At 45.9% G+C, this 14,140-nt stretch overlaps 1 protein-coding gene across 3 annotated transcripts in view; it reads left to right on the plus strand.

Moving 5' to 3' along the window:
- Window positions 1-9,430: 9,430 nt before the first annotated feature.
- GTPBP3 (GTP binding protein 3, mitochondrial) overlaps window positions 9,431-14,140 on the plus strand; it is a 61,783-nt gene continuing 57,073 nt past the window's right edge. The window contains exons 1-2 of one of the 3 annotated variants that reach the window (XM_029613790.1): window positions 9,431-9,543; window positions 10,671-10,909. In XM_029613790.1, the coding sequence (XP_029469650.1) occupies window positions 10,672-10,909 (238 nt within the window). In that variant the 5' untranslated portion in view covers window positions 9,431-9,543; window position 10,671. Of the gene's footprint in view, window positions 9,616-10,670; window positions 10,910-14,140 lie in introns of all 3 variants that reach the window. The other 2 variants (XM_029613791.1, XM_029613788.1) reach the window with 2 other exon arrangements.

The following is a 14,140-nucleotide window of genomic DNA, read 5'->3' on the forward strand; positions in this document are numbered from 1 at the left end:
TTATAACAGAGTGCTAGCTCTTTCATTCTAGAGGAACCAGCGCATACCAGGTTGCCAACTCTGCCCTCCTGGCGGGATTAGCCATATCAGACCGCCAACTCCTCCCCTCGGAGGAGCTGGTCGATACAGACTGCTAACGCCACCCTCCTGGCAGGTTGAGCCACAACAGTTTGCTAACTCCTCCTCCCAGAGGAGCTGGAACCTAACAGATTGCTAACTCCGCCCTCCTGGCGGGGTGAGCAATAACACATACTCAGAGAAAAAGGAAATAAAGAGGACTGCACGCTCAGCGACTTCCATACTAGAGTTCTCCAGATAATCTGTTAAATTTGCAAAATCATCCCTGGCTCCAATCAATGGTGTCTGGGGGGGACTCCTTCTTGTTGGTAAGAACAAAATTTTTTTCACCGAAGGAACCAATTCCATAGAAAATTTTAGAGTCTCTGTCACAAATCTTTTGAATGTCACTAATGGTGGTTCACCCATAATCTTCGGAAAATTCAGCATTCTCACATTCAAATGTCTTAAGTAATTTTCTATTGACTCAAGTCTCCCCAAAGATGTTGTACGATCTTTCATGAAAATGCTCTTTGTATCTTGCACTCCTTTAATATCACCGGACAAAACTTGTATAGCGTTAGAATGTTCTTGTAGTAACTTTGAATGATCCTTTTTGACAGAGTCTAGCCTTTTTTCAAATTTTCCCAGCAATCAAGACTGTGCCCTAAATGTTTGGGACATCCCTGCCATTAAGTCCCACAGGGACTCCAATATTATTACCGCTGGTTTAACAATCTCCAGGGGAGCCAAGATGTTCTCTCCTACCTCCTCCAAATGCAGTCCTTCTCCCGTTGTCTCCAGAGATTTGGCTCCTGCATTCAAACCTCCCCTTCTCAGGAGTCTCACGCCATGCAATCTGGAGGGGTGGGCCCGTCCCTGCTGCCGTTTGGTCGGTAAGTCCACCACGCTGTGCTTGTCCATTAACGTCTCCATCTAGGAGCCCAGCTGTACAGACTTCTCGGAGGGGAGAGATTCGCAGCAGCTCTCGGGGATCAGGTGGGCTCAAGGTCACTTTACCCGGCGAAAACGTGGCTCCTCTCCCCGTCTCGCCTGCGGGGCTAGAAGCCCTCAATCCGGAGCTAGGAACCGCATACTGAGTGATATATCTCTGCCCAGCGGGCCCAGGTGAGTCTGGTGGAAAGACTCTCACTTTCCCCTTTCTTTTATGCGGCATTCTCCCGATAGAAGCTAAAAAAAAAGCAACTTTTAAAGGAAACTGAAGTGCAGAGCAGGAGCAGTAGCGTCCTCTCAGGCGCCCATCTTGGACTCCTCCCCTGAGCTTCTCATTCTGTATTTTAAATCTGTCTTACGAGATGCGGCAGTGGTGGAAAAAGGGGCTTCCCACATCTTGTGCAGGACCCCATCAAGGATGGAATGAGAAGGTAAGGCCGTTGGTTCTGGTGGCATCTCGAATATTTTAAGAATCCCCAGCATCTCAGCTCTGGGATCAGGAATTTTGCCTGTCTCCACTTGAAGAAGATTTCCCATCTTTTCTATGAATTTTGCACATGAGAGGTGCTCCACCTTCATCACCTGCTCCTAGACCTCCTGCTGCAGCCGACCTTCCATCTCCGGCTCTCCCACGCAGCCTGGATTCACAAACCACCTCATCCTCCCCAAATTCCTCCATGGGCATGCCCTCTGACCCGCCAGAAGGTTTACCAGAGCCCTATTCACCACCGGAGCACTCCCAGACAGCATGGCTAATTCAGCCCTGCTATCGACGGGAAAAATGGCAAATATCATAATGCCTCTGTATTGCTCCATGGTGAGGCCACATGTAGAGTACTGTGTGCAGTTCTTGTCACTGCATCTCAAAAAAGATATAATTACATTGGAAAAATTATAGAGAAGGGTGACCAAAATGATAAAGGTGATGGACCGGCTTTCCTATGAGGAGAGGCTAAAGAGGTTAGGGCTGTTCAGCTTGAAGAAGAGATGACTGAGGGGGCATTTGCTAGAGGTCTATAAAATCAAGAGTGGAATTGAATGGGTAAATGTAAATCGGATATTTACTCTTTCAACAAATACAGTAACTAGGGAATATTCCATGAAGTTGGTAAGTAACACATTCAAAACAAAATGGAGAAAATTATTTTTCACTCAATGCACAATTGAGCTCTGGAATTAATTGCTGGAGGATGTGGTTAAGGCAGTTAGCATAGCTGGGTTTAAAAAAGCTTTGGAGAAGAAATCCATAAACTTATAGTAACCAAGTAGACTTATGGAGTAGCCACTACTTATCACTGCATGAGAGCAGCATGGGATCTATTGACCTTTTGGGATCTTGCAGGGTACTTGTGACCTGGATTGGTCACTGTTGGAAATGGGATACTGGGCTTGTTGGACCCTCAGTCTGACCCAGTATGGCAATTCTTATATTCTTCTGTAAGTCTTTGAAAATGTACCCTTTTCTGTATTACTTAGGTATCACGTACAAATGTCTGAGGCCAAGAAAGTTTCAGCTTTTGAAACAAAAGCACCACCCTACCACCCTTACAATACAAACTGTGATTTGCTTGTATATTTGGGCAACATCTTCCATAGCTCATGCTACACTAACTAGTTAGTCACAAATATATTACATTAATCCAATAAAAAGGCATCATCTACAACTTCTTTGTTTACCTTCACCTCTGTCTAATGTGAAAGTAATAAACAGAATTGTGAAAAATGTAATCTGAGCCGAGACAATCTGGACCAGCACCAGAAGCCAGGATTTGGCCTCATTATGTCTTTTACTGTAGTTCGTAATTCTTTCCCGGATTATAGCATGACATATTACTTTGGTGGCACTTGCAAATTTGTCATGCTAAGAAAGTTTTTTCAAACAAGAATTGTACAGTAATTCTGGATTTCTGAAGTCCAAAGAAACTCTAATCAATGTTACCTTCCATCAACAATTTCTTGTCTGAATACTAGATGGACAGAGGATGTAAACTTTTGAAAGAAACAAGCCAATTTGGTATAAACGGTGTAACTGGCTGAAAATCAGTGACTACAAGGAACTCAGCCTTCTACTTTCTGATTCTGTGATTTTTTTTTTCTATTCAGTGATGTAAGTGGTAGATATGAAATGGAATAAAATTCATATGGGCCAGCAGTCACATGTCCTGTATATCTATCCAAGGACAGTATGGGTATCTGTAGCATTGCATTGGGGTTCCATACTTGAGATGTGGTATTACAGCACCTTCTTTCCATATACACAGACAAGGAATTGGTTTTCTATAGCTAAGCTGGACAGAGTGTGTGAGTGTGGGGGGGAGGAGGCGGGAGAGGGGAGCAGGGGAGGTGGAGCCTGCTTCCACAGTACGGATAATGTATACACAGTGTTCACCTTCCTGGATTTTGTATGTTCTGCAGTGTGACCTTTAAGTGTACTTTTCTACAGTATTTGGAATTGCAAGATATTTGGAAAAAGAATCTGGGCATAACAATGTGTGCGCGTGTTATGTAGCTATAGTTTATGTTTGTGTTTAAAAAGCCCGTTTACTGCACGGCTGTGGCGTGCTGGTTGCGGGGCCAAGGACATACTCGGCTTGCTGACTATAATTTTGCATGCAGATGGGATAAGGAGGGAAGTCAGTGCAGACTCTATCCTGCTCTGTGGTTCTAGTCTAGCAGCTGCAGAGTGCTGCAGTGACACAATTCTTACTTTCCTCTCACCCTCCCTCTCCCTCCCTATCACACACTATCTCCACCACGCTACACAAGACACCAAGAGCAACCCGGAGTCTGTGGGCCAGGTCTGCCACCTTGTGCAAAACTAGAGGACAAAATAATACATGCAGCTTAAATTTTTGTTTTCATGTTTCACAGACAAATATTGTTTGGAAGAGGCCGAGGGAGGCGTAGAGAAACACTCTGGTAGTGGTTTACAGGTGACTCTCAGCTGTAATGACGTAATAAAACCGTATAAAAATTCCCCACCCTGTTAGTACTGTGTTAACCTATTGCTGGGTCAGGTTTAAGGAGGAGGGAAATCAGTATTACATAAACTGTTGGAAGTGAGAGACTTCATCAGAGTTTTGAGCCAGGGTGTAAACATTTCTTAGGTTTTGCTCTAGTGTATTTCTCATTGAAAAATACTGAAGCAACCCTCTGATAATTCTTCCCCTCCCCCAGACTGATGGCTCATGGCTGGAACCTCTACATGTAACTAACTGCAGCCCTATGGTCACAAAGAAATTAAGAAGTCATGTACATATGGCTAATATGAAGCCGACGTATTTTCTAGGGAAAACTCAGTGATCTGGTTTTCATTGCCCTTTGTGGGGTTTTTTTTTTTTTTTTTTTTTGCTGGTCTCATTAGTACAGGTGTCAAACATAGCACAATTAAATCTTTGTCCATATTAAATGCATTTTGTGTACAATGTACTTTCTAAAGTTAAGGATCAATCAAAACAATAAAAAACCCCAAGACTGAACAGCTGTGCAAAAATTGATAGTCTGGGTATTTATTTTTAATGTTGCCACCCTCTATATCCCAACAGAACAATAAGACAGTACTTCTCATTAACTAGTGATGAGGTTTGGAAAGCCTGATTCTTTGTGTGCTTGATATGGTGAGAAGTGGAACTGTGAAAGGTAATATCGAATACAATAACAGGGCGGCAGCAGGGCTGGAACCTATGCAGGGTCCTAGAATCCAGGGCCAGGAATCTAACAGATCTACTTCTGCACATGTCAGCATTCAATTCATCACTAGGATTGGACTGCAAAGCCTCATCTGTTTTTACCTCTCACTCTGTGATGCCATTACTAAGGCAAAAATATATTTTTCCAATAGACACAGAATGAGGAAGAAGCCTTAATAACTCAGGTCCAGAATGAAATTAACCTTGTTACGGTATTTCGGTAGTTAGATAATGCAGGTAATATTGCTATTTATAGAGACCTTCATTTCCAGTTTTTATTTTATTTTTTTCCTGGGAATTTCAGTGTTATAACAAAAAAAAAAAATAAAATTCAGAGAAAATTATTTTTTCCACTGATTTTTCTCCTGTCTGTTATAACAAAGTCATTTCCCCACAGATTTCTTTTTGTTATAACATTGAAATTTCTAGGAAAAATAAAATAAAAACTAAAAACAAAGGACCCTAGCTATTTATAAGGGCTGGTAACATAGTAACATAGAATATGACAGAAAATAAAGACTGACTGCCCGGATATTTCTCTCTGGTTATCTACCACCTGGGTAGATGAGTAAAGAAATTACCATTGCCCAAACCAATGCCAGCTTCCACCCCCCCGCCCCCCACACACATCACCTCCCTCAGTTTTTCCCAAATGTTTGAAGCCCAAGGCACATCTGCGTTAACAAAAATATCTGAGTAAATTTTAAATGGGTCACGCGCGTAAAAAACGGGGGCTACACGTGTGGCCAGGCCTTGCGCGTGCCGCGTACATTTTCAAAGAGGCCCAGCCACGCACGTATCCCCTGTTACGCCGGGCCCAGAGAAAGGGGCGGTCCAGGGGGTGGGGAGGGGCAGGGTTGGAGGCAGTCGGCTGATGCGCACAAGTAGCTTCTGCTCCGGAGGAGCAGCAACTTACAAAATAAAAACACAAGGTAAGGAAGGTTAGGTTTAGGGGGTGGGGAGGAGAGGGGAAGGGGAAGGGAGATTAGGTAGGGGTGTAGGGAAGTTCCCTCTCAGACCGCTCCTTAATTGGAGCGGTCTGAGAGGGAACTGGGAGAGGCCTGAGCTCATTGCCACACGTACAATTTAAAAATTAGGCCCCCCTGCATGCTCTGGGGTGGATTTTAAAAGGCCTGCGCGCGTAAATCCTTCCGGATTTACGCTCGCAGGGCCCTCGTGCGTAAATCCTTCCGGATTTACGCTCGCAGGGCCCTCGTGCGCCAGCGGCCTATTCTGCATAGGCCGCTGGCGCACGTAAAGCCCCGGGATGCGCGTAAGTCCCGGGGCTTTCGAAAAGGGGCAGGAGGGGGCGTGTCTGGGGGCGTTCCCGAAACGAGGCGGCGTTTCGGAGGCGTGCCGCAGCATTTCGGGGGCGGGCCCGGGGGCATGGCGCCGGCCCGGGGGCGTGGTCGAGGCCTCCGGACCAGGGCTGCCGGCCGGCGCGCGCAAAGTTACGCCTGCTTTCAGCAGGCGTAACTTTGCCGACAAAGGTGTGGGGGGTTTTTAGATAGGTGTGTGGGGGGGGTTTAGATAGGGCTGGGGGGGTGGGTTAGGTAGGGGAAGGGAGGCGAAGGTGGGGGGAGGGCGAAGGAAAGTTCCCTCCGAGGTCTCTCCGAAATCGGAGCGGCCTCGGAGGGAACAGGCAGCGTGCGCTGGGCTCGACGCGCGCAGGTCGCACAAATGTGCACCCCCTTGCGCGCGCCGACCCCGGATTTTAAAAGATACGCGTGGCTACGCGCGTATCTTATTAAATCCTGCGTACTTTTGTTCGCTCCTGGTGCGCACCTTTTAAAATCCACCCCATTGCGTACCACACCAACCTCCACTGACTAGGCAGTGCGGACACAGAGAGAACTCATACAGCAAAGAAGAGCTAGGGAAGCACTGCAAGGCACCCCTTTCCCCCAACCCGCACTTACAAATTTTAAAACAAAGGGACAGAGACACACATGAATTAATTTGTATACACAAGTGCAGGAGAAGAGAGAAGTCAGTATGGTGCAGGCAGCTGGCTCACTTACAGGCCAATGCAATAAGCTGAGCATTAAGAAACTGTGCAACTGGTTTTCAGTGCACATTTTTAATGTTGAGATTACATTTTTTCAAACCCCCAATGCAGTAAGCTAATGCTATGCAAATGCATTAGGAGTTAAAAAATGCACATTAACTGTAAAATGTACCTTTAGTACAGAGTAAATCCACATTTTAAAACAGGAAAGGGGGGAGGCATCCCTGACAGGCAGATCACAACGGCAGCACCCACTGCCACTTAGCCAGATAAGTACATAAGTACAAAAGATTTGCCATACTGAGTCAGACCAAGGTCCATCAAGCCCAGTATCCTGTTTCCAGCAGTGGCCAATCCAGGTCTGGCAGGATCTGAAGGGGATATTCCAGGGAAAAGAAGTGGATTTCTTTAACTCCACTTTAATAATGGTTTATGGACTTTTCCTTCAGTAATTTGTCCAAATCGTTTTTAAGGTGGCAGCAGTTAACTGCAGCAAGAGAGCCAAATAAATCAATATTTATCTGGCTAAGTGGCAGTGACTGCCGCCACCTACCCGGGTACGTCAGTATTTATTTGCAAACTGGTTTTTACATTTTTCCCAGTTTTAAGTGCCAACGCAGTAGCATTGGAAACTTAACTCCAACTCTGATGTTGGAGTTAAGTTTCCACTCTAAGAAAGGTGCGCTGGCCAAATGCAGCCTTTCTGCATCGGGGAATACTACTAATTCCCTCATTTACATGGGATTTTCATGCAAGGGCATTAAGCAGAATCCCATTTAGGAATGCACATTTTCTGCATACAAAACTCCTTGCCTGAATTGGCAGTAAGTTTTGTACATAAAAATGTGCGTTGAAATGCACCTTTCTGCATCAGCCTGTCTGTTCTTGTCTGCCAGAGCTCCTTCATTGCTGCTGCTTCCAACACGTATGTATGAGTCATATTCAGTGTTCAGTGCATGGTCTCTCTGTCTCATTCAGTCTGGGGGTAAGACAGAGGCTAGAAGGACCGAAAGAAAGAGGATCAGGAAGGAGAATCTGAGGAGGTGCTGTTTTAAATATGTGTGGTGTACAAAGCAGGGTCCAGATATCCATGCGCTGCATGCTGTTCATTTTTATTTATTTATTTATTTATTTATGCATGCGTTTTATATACCGTTGTTCCAAAAGAAGATCCCAATGGTTTACAAAATTAGCATTAATATTCATGGTCAGCATTCCATACTGTGTCAACTTTCATGTTCTGGGTCAACATCACAGCAAATACACATTCTGGTTCATATTCATACATGTTCTAGATTAACACAATAGCTAATAAATAATCTAGTTCATATTCATACATTTTCTAGATCAACCCAACTGCAAATACAAGTTCTAATTCTACTAACAATCTATTTACATCGTTCATTGCTTATTGTTCGCTTCACTAACATTATCTCTAGTATTGACACTGAAGTTATCAGCAGATTGGTGTTTTACATTAAATTGTATGCATTAATAAACCACACTCTGGAGTTTATGCTATAACTAGGAAGAGGAGGCACGAATGAGAACACATATTTTCAGGAAGGAGTTCCTACATGTTTAAGAGACACCACTGGCATTTCTTGTTGCTGCAAGGTGCTGAGAGCAAAGCCAAGTTGCTGGCCTGGATCCAAGCATCAGGCAGTGGTGACTTTTATGTGGCACATCAATGTGCAATGGCACACTGGTTGGGAAACTGCTCTATCTAAACCCTCAACTCCAGTCCCATCACTGCACTCCACAACTGCTCTAAGCATTTCCCTCTGTCATTTTTTCTACCTGTTAATCTCTCTCCCCCCCCCCCCCCCCCCCCCAACCACTATGCTCTGTGCCTCTTCCAAGCACTCACTCCCAAATTCTCTCATAGCCTTGGCTGCCACCATCTCTGCCAGAAGGCCAGATACAAACCATCTTCCTTACAAAGAAGTATCTTCTGATCCCTCTTTTTACACCCCATCCCTGAATGTCCCCCTTCATGGAAAACTTTATCTCCCATCATCCCACTGAAGTCTGTCAAATGTTTGAACGTTTCCAACACGTCCCCCTTATCCCTTCGCTCGGTTCAGCAAACACACTCTAAGCGTCACAGAGCCACTTAAGTTTCTGGAGGAGGGGAATGATGAGCACTGTTTCCCCAACCTCCTGAGCCAGATTTTATACATTTTGCCTTTTGGTGGTTATGTAGGGGTTGCCTCGTCACCTGACAGCTCGTGATTCTATCAAGGACTTTGCCATTTTTACCCCTATATCCTTGACTCATAGAAACAGGATAATCAATTATGGACAATGTTTGCTATTCCTGACTAGTTTGGGTCATATCTAGCAGGAAACCAAACTATCGGCACTCTCCGGAGGATCAAAACGGAGTGACCACTTCATTCAGGTCAATCCGAACACGCTCATCCAGTCCTGGTTTTGCCCCAATTGCATGCATGTAGATATAGTCCCATTTTTCTTGGCTACGTCAAAACTATGCATGCAATGAGGACGAAATCAGAACCGGCTCAGCTTCTCCGGGATTTCTCTCTTTTCTCCTTTGCTCTCTGCAGTGTGTGTTTCCTATAGCCTCCACCTGAAATCTTCTATTTGTGCAAGTCTGTGCACGCGCCCAACTCCCGGAGACAGTGGAAAAAGAGGTAGGCAGCTGCTAATCGCTTACCGCTAGGAACCAAAGTTTAACAGACAGCGGAAGCCGTGGGGAGCTAATTTCCCACCGCACCGCGCCGGGAGCCAATCAAAGGCTGATGTCCGCACCTCTTGCAATCCATTTGGTTCAATCCTGGCGCGAGGGCGTGGCCTGTGAGGGCTATCCCGGTGAGTGCCCCCCATGTGGATGCTGGCGGTGAGCGCGGGTCGCGGCCTGGTTTTAGGCAGCAAGTGCTGGAGGTCAGGAGAGGGACTGGTGCTCTGTCCCCGTCATACTTCTCGCCCTCCCTTCCCCCTGTCTTTCAGTTTCTTCCGTTTGTTTGTCCCTATCTACCATCTCTATCCTTCCCCCTCCATCTGTATTGTTTCTGTCCTCCCTCATCCGTCTCTGTTCCTCTTTGCCCATTTCTCTCTAATTATGCGTATGCCACTCTCTTTCTGTCAAATTTAGATAACTTTATTGGCATGACAATTTTATGTCTGTTGGCACAGTGCTACCTACCTAGTAATACTGTCTGTTTCTGTCATAAGAGAATAAGGTTTGCTAGACCAGTTCAGAAAAAAAAAATAAATCTTTCTAGCCCAATGTTTCCCAACCCTCCTGGAGGCACGCCTATCCAATCAGATTTTTAGGATTGTCGCAATGAATAGGTATAATTTAGGTTTGCATTACAGATTTCCTGAAAACCCGGCTGGTGAGGTGTACCTCCAGGAGACGGTTGAGAAACACTGCCCCTGGGAAGGAAATTCAAAGTAGATTAAATGTCAGTAAAAGAGTGTACAGGAATTACCTTCTTCTGGATAAGCCCTAACCAGACTAGCCTTTGATATGCTTCACTTAATATATCCTGGGACAGATGCATTCAGGTTTTGCTCCAGTATTTTTTCCTGTTAAAAATACTGGGATGTTTCTATTGATAAATTTGGAGCACTGGCTGCACCACAGCAGGATTTTGATATGTTTGTACCCCCTTTCCACTGGCCACTTGCTGTTTTCCTCATAATCTTCACCAAACTGTTAGTTTAATGAATATATTACATTACCCAAACGTTTTTTTTATGTTTTTCTTTAAACTATATTATTGAGTGGGCTGCAGCCTTTACCAAAGTGTTTGCATTTTCCTTTAAACAGATTGTTCCTAAAAGTGAGCCTTAGTGAAACTAGCAAATAATTTTTAGAGCAAAACTACATGATTCTCTAGCGTGCTTTGAACTGTTTCATGTTCTACAGAGGCAGTAAAGATCAATGTGAAATGACTTTTTAATGATGGTTAATATATCTACATTGATGGCAGGATGTTCTGGAGAAGCTACTGCCTGGGTGGACACAGAAACACCATCTTTGCCTTGTCTTCAGGCCATGGGAAGTGCGGTGTGGCGGTTATCCGCACTAGTGGCCCTGCCAGTGGAGAAGCTTTGTTGTGCCTGACTGGACAGAGGGAACTGCCTCAGCCTCGCTGCGTCACCTTGAGTAAAATTGCTGACCCCACTTCCGGAGAGCCCCTGGACAGGGGTCTTGTGCTGTGGTTCCCAGGTAGGAGGCGCCTTGTGGCTGTTATACTCTAGGTTATAAATGCTCTGTTAAGTAGTTACCTAGGAGATAAGTTTACATTTACAGTAAGATGAAAATGTCTGTATTCAAATATCATGCGGGCATTCTGTGAACCTGGAAATGTCCTTCATCTTTGGTTTGTGGTCTCTCTGGTTCATTTGCAGAGAGAGGAGGAAAGGTATTCAAATTCAGGCCAGAAGTCGAGTTCTCTGAATAACTGCCAATGGTTACGTAGTCAGATGAATTATTTTTTTACTGACTGTGTTTAACATTCTGTTTGATATGGTTCAGCAGAATCTGTGCTTCATCAGGAAAATTATATTTATGAAACTTAGATTTGTGAATTGTGGTCCTGGCCAAGCTAGGGAGGGATGTTTTTTGTATTTTTTATTTTGCTAGCAACAATTATTTTCTTGATGAAATTCTGCAGTGTTCTTGCTAATCAGTTGTGCATTGCAGGAGTCTGTCGAGGCCTGTTGTGTGCACCAATGGTTAAGAGGGGAGTGTGTGGAAGATTCAGCTTCTAATGTAACCCTTGGCATGCTGAGAGCATGTCTCTTCACTATTCAGCATCGCAGTCAAAATCATTACATATTTAATATTTTCAATCTCTCTTTTTCTCAATGGATTTTATTTATTTTATTGTTTGTACTAATTGCTTTCCCAGGCCTTGTATAAAACATCTCAAAGTGATGTACCAAATTTCCTTATCATCCATGCAAGACCAGTCGGGTTATGCCCTCCTGCCAACAGATGGAAGCAGAAGAAAAAAAAAAAGCTTAAAACGGATGTTATTTCCCTTATAAAGGTCTGGTGCTGCTTTCAGCTCTTCAGTATTTCTCTTGTCTCCAGCAGACGGTGGAGATATGTGGACAGGTGCTGCAGCTAAGAGTAGGCTGCTCTTGGGAAAGCTTTAGGCCTAGTTTCCCAGTGGGGTGTAGGCCGAGTTCTGAGGCTGTTATGGTTTGTGGGTATGTGGGCCCTTGGCCCAAGGTGCTAGTTGTTACCACCTGTGGGAAGGACCCCCACTGGTCTGCACCGTCGGGAGGCGAGGTCAGAGACAGCGGAGAGTTCTGGGTGAGACGATGAAAAGGTCCCGTGGGGGCAGGCCGGAGGCACTACCTGGGCAGAGACCACCGAAGGGAGGAGTGACAGGCAGACCGCAGAGTGGGGCGTGATGCTTGACCAATCAGGAGGTACTCTGGAGGGTAACCCCGAGGGGAGGAGCTGCACAGCGTAGGATGATGATGTGATGCTGTAGGGCAACCCACAGGACAGGGAAACCCAAGCTGAGCCTCAGGTGATGACGTAGCACAGCCCTGAGGAGCGGGGGTGATATTGGCAGTTTTGATTATAGTACGTAGGCGTGACCCCCGAGGAGTGGGGAAGTGAGCAAGTCCCAGGGAAGTCGGAAGGCGTTGCCCTGAGGAGCAGGGAAGTCCTGGCAGTACAGTGATGTAAGCGCGGTCCCGAGGAGCAGGAGACGTGGACAGGCTTGTACAAGTTGCGGGTGCAACCCCGAGGAGCGGGGAAGGTCCCCTGTAGAACTCATGGATAGCTGAGGTGTCCCAGAGGTAGCCCCGAGGAACGGGAGGCCTTGCCGGTAAGAACCCAAGACATGCAGAGCCAGCCCAAGGAGCAAGGAGAGCGAGTCCCCAATGTGTGCACTGGCCCCCGAAGAGCGGGTACCAGACAGGATCAGAGTCCAAGGCACAAAGAGAGTCTCAGGAACACATAGGCAGTAGTCGAAGACGTACGGAACTTGTTGCCAAGTCGGCAAGCTGAGGGTGAAGGTGGAGTTTAAATACGCCGGTTTGATGTTCCCGCCAATGAGGCTTCAAAGGAGGGCCCGGTAGCGCGCACACACCTAGGAAGGCCCGAAATCGAAGAGGATGGTGCCAGGGAATGCTGCTGTGAAGGCTGGCCCGAGCCGCGAGCAGCCCAGGAAGGGCAGGAGAGAAGTGCAGGGAGTAAGTACACGCGGTCGCAGCCGTCTGCGACCGATGGGCATAACAGAAGGTGCTCCTCTTGGACTGATTTATTTAATTTATTTATTCAAAACATATATTCCACATTATATGAATAATCATCTAAGCGGGTTGTATCTTAAATACCCACAAATTATAGCTGGGGTCTGAGTTCCCACACCAGTGAATTAAGCATTGGGTGGTCCCTAGTGATTTTGCTCTCTTGGTGGGTCTGGCAGCAGGAGCTACTGCCAGAGCTTCTAGGGCAACAGTTTTCAAGATGATTTCTCTGGTAGAGCAGGGCTTCTAGGGCAATGGTCTTTGGGCTGATTTCCTTGGTAGATTGGATCCTTAAGAAGGGAATAGTGCTGTACCAGATTCAGACTCTGTCAGGGTTTGGAGGTGATCATCCTTCTGTCTTCCGGTTTCTCCACTGAGGGAGAAATTAAAAAAAAAAAAAAAAAGAAGGGGAGGCGAGGCACTATAGGTAAGTCACAGCGACTCAGCATATCAGCTGATGTATTCTGCCTTGCTTGTGAGCAGGAAGGTGCAATCCATGGAAGGTTTGAACCCCGCCACAAGCAAAACTGGGTGGGTTCCCTAGGTCAGGCCCTGACCCCTCTGGAGAAAGGCAGCATCGGAGCTTTTTTTCAGGGGGTATGTGCCAGAACTGAGTACTGACATCTCTTCCTCCACCTATCTGATTTGGCCTGTGGTCTCTCCAAAAAAAAAAATCTGACATCTTGCATGTGAGTACTGGCACTATTTTGTTACAGAAAGAAAGCAGTGGGCAGCACTATGGTGCACATGAAACAGGACCTAGTCAGCATGCTCATTTTGGCAACCCCTCTGATAGTTGAATGGAGAAGTCCCAAGGGAGCTACAGATTTACTCTCAGGCATGGCAGGCTGCATAGCTCACATAGCCAACATCATCATCATACAGACGAATGTCTTGAGCTGACACTTATGAGACCCTGAAGTGCAAGGTCCAGCAGACGTGATCTTTGCCCTACTAGGGGTCATGAGAGGTGCTTCCATGATTGAATTTCAAATCAGCCCCATGAAGTTCCAAGACAAGCAAGTTTTTTTGGCCGAAAGAGGAAAGCAGGAGCTAGGGAGTTCGGATATCCTGGAAGAACCATGATCATCGTCCAGTTTTTCGGCATGTGTTTCTGCCAGAAGCCTGAGGATTCCCTGTAAGTTGTGAAGTCACAGCAGGGGTGCTCCTTCACCCTTTCCCCCTA

This window comes from Rhinatrema bivittatum, chromosome 8 (genome assembly GCF_901001135.1).
Source record: "Rhinatrema bivittatum chromosome 8, aRhiBiv1.1, whole genome shotgun sequence".
NCBI lineage: Eukaryota > Metazoa > Chordata > Amphibia > Gymnophiona > Rhinatrematidae > Rhinatrema > Rhinatrema bivittatum.